We start from the raw sequence: 5,094 nt of genomic DNA on the forward strand, positions 1-5,094 counted from the left end.
TATATATATATATATATATATATATATATATATATATATATATGTATATCTTTTAGAAAGAAAAGAAGATCGAGGCGGGAAGAGCGTTTCGGCGGAGCCGCGGAGGTGTCGAGCATCAGTTTATCGTGCGGATTCCTTCGGGAGATCACGAGGAGGGCCTGGCCCAACGATGATATGGTTGCCTCTCGTGGTCGCCGATGCGGCGAGCTCGGCCTTAGCTGTTCATGATCGTCGATCTCCTGGAGTAACCTCGCCTCGTCACCATCTCGCCCTGCGCTTCGCACTCCCTTTTTACCCGGTCAATTATATCCGCCACTAGCTTCTCCTCTTTCTCTCTCTGCTGCTCCCAGTCTGGACCCTTGCCGATCTGAAACAACGCATTGCCTTGTTAGAGAAAAGGAATCAAGTCGTTCAATGATTTCTAGAGAAACTCGATGATGATAGAAAATGAAATTATTCATATGTCAACGGTATTTCAACTAAATATATCAATTTCTAGAAAAAATATAGTAGAACTAAATGTATCAATTTCTAGTAAAACAAAATCTGGTCATAGGATAGAATCTTTTTATGCAAATGACATATAAATTAAAAACCAGGCTACTTTTAAGAGTAAAAAAGCAAGCTAATCGAATATCAATTTAATAACGAGTACTCAATGAATGAAAATTTTGATGAAGTAAATGTACCATCAATGTTTGTCTGAATATCTGTTTTCATTTTAATTTTCACTTTTCGTTCGCAGAATCTTCTAATTGTCTCATTTTTTTTAGGTAGCTTCAGTGAATTTACTTACGTCGGAGGTCTTGCGAGGCTTCTTGTTGGAGGGCTCCTCGCGGTTCTCATCGTTCTCGTTGTCGGAGTGCCGGGAGCTCAGGTGTCCGATGTAGCCCTTCCGCGACTTGAAGTACGCGTTACAGCTATGGCACTTGAACAGCGGCGCCGGCTGGGCAACCTGGGTGGATACGTGCAGCTTGTATTTGTGCCTGTACCAACGGGTTCGCGACGGTAGCACCTCGCCGCACCACTTGCAGACTACGGAACCGTCGTTTTGAATGAAGTATTCCAGCAGCTTGGAAAATAACGTTTATTGGTGTTTTTTTCTTATTTCCCAATCTTTCTCTTCCGCCTCACTTGTTATTTTTTACTAAACGAAACGTCTCGTGAGCGATAGAGAGACTCCGGTTGGAGCACTCTCTGAATTTCTTGGAGTGAAATCTCACTCCAACTACAAACTTAAATTTGAGTATCTCACGATACGAGTTTCAGATAACGATTATTAGCTCTGCATGTACAATGTTGAGTCTGTGAGACTCGAACAAATATTTGATCGAGCAAACAAACTTCTGCAAAGACTTCAAAAGATTTCAAAATACGCCAAATCTGTTTAATTTTATTGCATTATTGCCTTATAGAGCTGAGACTCTATATCTTTGGATCTATATACCTTTATATCCTTTCTATATTTTTGGAAAAAAGTATCGAAAAATACTGATTTTTAATTAAGTTATGATAAGTCAAAGTTGCCTGACAAGCTCAGACTGTAAACTATATCCCAAAAAATATAATTACACGGAAGGAGCAGACGATTAAAATGAGATTGTTCCAGTGACGGTGAACATCAAATTTAAGTTTTAATTTCAAGTGAAGATATCCATTTGACAATTCCAAATGGAAGAATTCACTCTATTCGAGTGGAAAATCATTGGACTTCAAGTGACTCGGTTGTCACTATCATTCAAGTGAAATTCCACTCGAAAGAAATTCAGAGATATAATAAGAACCAGCTGAATTCTCGAATTCGATCTAGATAATTCGCTACGCCGAAATCATCACGTGGGATGATTCAGGAGTTAATCACGATTTTTAATTACTCATCAAACCCTTTTAAGGATTTAAAAGTTATGTCGGAACCAACCTGCTTCCTGACCTCCGGCTCGTTCTCACCGACTTCAGTCTTGGGTAAGAGAAGGTGCTCGGCTCTGTCTTCTTCGCGATCCGTCAGGAAGTGCACGCCGCTGACCACCCTCTCGGTCTTGATGAAGGCGCCGCTGTCATCGGCGCCAAAGGTGTCCTCGGCAACGCTGTGCGTCACCGAGGAAGATATCGACGAGGATATCGACGTGACCGGTGCTGGCGACGACGGCGACGACGAGGTGCAGATCTCGAAGGTGATGCCGCTCGGCAGGTTCGGCAGCTGATCTGCCGATCGCATATGCAACGAGAAAAAAGTAGGGACGTTCGTTAGACCGCGCTGTGTCATGATCAATCGTTACTACGAAGAACAGGTCGTTTCGACGGGAAATGACAAGTGGACAATGATGTTTGGATAATACGCGGAGGTCTTGGAAACTGACAGGAAATACTTTCCTCTGCACTAAGTGAAAAAAAAATAGCTAATCTCCATTAAGGCGACTGGAGGGTCAGATTGCCTGAAAATTGCTTATTTTTTCACAATTTTTTATGACAAACTGAATGAATATGCAAAAGTGTTATTTTGACAAGTATTTATACAACATATAAAGAGAAGAAAAATATAATTTTGATGATCAAACACTCAATATAAGAATATGATACATGCAGTTAAATATATATCGTTTTTCTTTTCAAGGTCGTCATTTTGCAGTAATATCTTGACTCTCGGTGGTTCAATTAAGCTGAATTTTAGGTAGAAAATTTCTGTAAGCTTGTCATTATCGTGTGAACCACCGAGAGTCAAGATATTACTGCAAAATGACGACCTTGAAAAGAAAAACGATATATATTTAACTGCATGTATCATATTCTTATATTGAGTGTTTGATCATCAAAATTATATTTTTCTTCTCTTTATATGTTGTATAAATACTTGTCAAAATAACACTTTCGCATATTCATTCAGTTTGTCATAAAAAATTATGAAAGAACAAGCACGATTTTCAGGCAATCTGACTCTCCTGTCCCCTTAAGTTATAGTCATTCCCGATATTAAAGCTCCCGACCCCTCGCATTGTCTATTTCTTTGTAATGACGTCAGAAGCAAGAAAATGCATGTTAAAAATTCTTGCGAAATACATTGAAATAAAAAGATATATCCATGAAGTAACATTTGCAATCGATTAAACAAATTTGTAAGATATTCCGTGCACTCCTCTTTTGCTCTAACAATCAATAATTTATTGTAAGTTAACCTAAATAGAAATAGGCGAAGAAATAGATTAAGAAGATGAATTATATGTTATGTTAATTTATGACAAATTATTGATTGTTAGAGCAAAAAGGGAATGCACGGAATATCTTACAAATTTGTTTACTCCATTGTGTTACTTTATGGATATGTATTTTTATTTCAACGTATTTCGCAAGAATTTTTAGCATGCATTTTCTCGCTTCTGACGTCATTAAAAAAGAAGAGATAAACAATGCGAGAGGCCAGGAGCTTTAAGGTACTGTTTGCTTGCTCTATCAAGAGTAGCAATATATGTACTACAAACTTATCGCGTTATTAATCCATCATGTTAGCACTTACTACTACAATAATTTTTTTGACTATAATTATGTCATTGTACAATTATAGTTGTAAATACCAAACACCTCGTTCTTAATACTGCAAATATTCTCTCAGTCCGGTCGACTCGATATCGATGTTCAACATTTCTGGCTGTTCAGCAAATTATCGTTCAATCAAAATTTGTGATATCACTTGAGCGATATACCGGCGAATCAAGCGATTGCCGTATTTCAGGCGTCATCGCGCAGCCAATCAACTGAAAATGCGGATTCTTCTTAGCTCTGGTAGTTCAGGTCTATCAAAGCCAGTGCTTAGTCAGGCTTTAGACGTCCCCAATTTCCAACGTTGAGTAAATATACACATATACATACTAATATATACATGTGGATTATATTATTTATATTCACAGTGGAGGATGATAGAAGAGACAGACTCGCTATACTATTGCAATGTATATCACAAAGAGTTACAAAGAAACTACAATTAGATAAAAACAAATAAAAATAATAATAATCATCGGATTATTAAATTGTGTGTTATCGTCTCCTTTGCCACCAGGCACCAGAAATTATATAGGTACACCCGTACAGTTACATTAATCGCGGGACAGAGCGATATGTCCGATATGCGACAACGATGCGTGTGCGAACGTGCAGCTTGCTTCTCCTTTATTGTTCTTCAATGCATATGTATATATATGTATATGCGATGACAGATACATATATATAGATATTTATATATACATATAAACGTACAAACGCGCCACGGAGGGTGCTTTCCGGACGCCCAATATAATATAACGTAATATAATATATTTCCATATATAATATATATATATATATATAATATAATAGATTTTTTTTCTCTCATTCGCGCAACGTGTGTGCTCGTGTATACCCATTCTGAAGACCCGCGCAATCACACTCCCCCTCCCCCTATTGCAAACACGATTGCTAAATCAGGAATGATCGATTTAGCGACTAAAATGATATGTCGGTGATGCTCGAAATTTTCAAAACAGATCGCGAAAGTATATTTTTTTCCTTTTTCTTAAGAAATAATATTAGTATTATTGTCGCTATTATCGAACTGTATTTTTATCTGCGCGCCTTGTCCTCTCGAGGCTGATTGATTTGCATAATTAAGCGATCGGTCGAACGCGATTTCGATATGTGGAAATTTGTATGACAATAAATCATGACGAATTGACTACTTGCCGCTGAACAATTTCGAAAAGATGGAAGAGGGACGACATAATTACCGTTTACACATTCTCTCTTTCTTACTCTCATTCTCACACTCGCTCTTTCTCTCTCTATACATATATATATAATATATGTACCGTTTAACGCTTAAATAAAATATCTGCATTGTGAATAGAATAATAATATAATAATAATAATAACCGCATTTTGCTATTTCACGCTTCATCCACTGCGCCTCCTTTAAAGCCTAAACGCACCTTGCGCGCTACTAGTGTGTTTGTGTATATATATAAATATATATATATATATATATATATATATACCCGCTATTACAGATAAAATTGGAAAATCAAATAATGAACGTTAACTTGAACCATGTCACAAAAAAAAAAAAAAAAA

General features: G+C 37.2%; 1 protein-coding gene across 3 annotated transcripts in view; it reads right to left on the bottom strand.

Moving 5' to 3' along the window:
- Positions 1–10: 10 nt before the first annotated feature.
- The window catches only part of LOC116842480 (protein tramtrack, alpha isoform), a 72,936-nt gene continuing 67,852 nt past the window's right edge, over positions 11–5,094 (bottom strand). The window contains exons 5-7 of one of the 3 annotated variants that reach the window (XM_032811761.1): positions 1,919–2,202; positions 797–1,072; positions 11–367 (exon numbers count right to left, since the gene is read on the bottom strand). In XM_032811761.1, the coding sequence (XP_032667652.1) occupies positions 215–367; positions 797–1,072; positions 1,919–2,202 (713 nt within the window). In that variant the 3' untranslated portion in view covers positions 11–214. The remainder of the gene's footprint in view (positions 368–796; positions 1,073–1,918; positions 2,203–5,094) is intronic. The other 2 variants (XM_032811763.1, XR_004377731.1) reach the window with 2 other exon arrangements.

The sequence above is a fragment of the Odontomachus brunneus genome, unplaced genomic scaffold (assembly GCF_010583005.1).
Source record: "Odontomachus brunneus isolate Ranch 3 - 2012 unplaced genomic scaffold, Obru_v1 Obru_scaffold_025, whole genome shotgun sequence".
NCBI classification, from domain to species: domain Eukaryota; kingdom Metazoa; phylum Arthropoda; class Insecta; order Hymenoptera; family Formicidae; genus Odontomachus; species Odontomachus brunneus.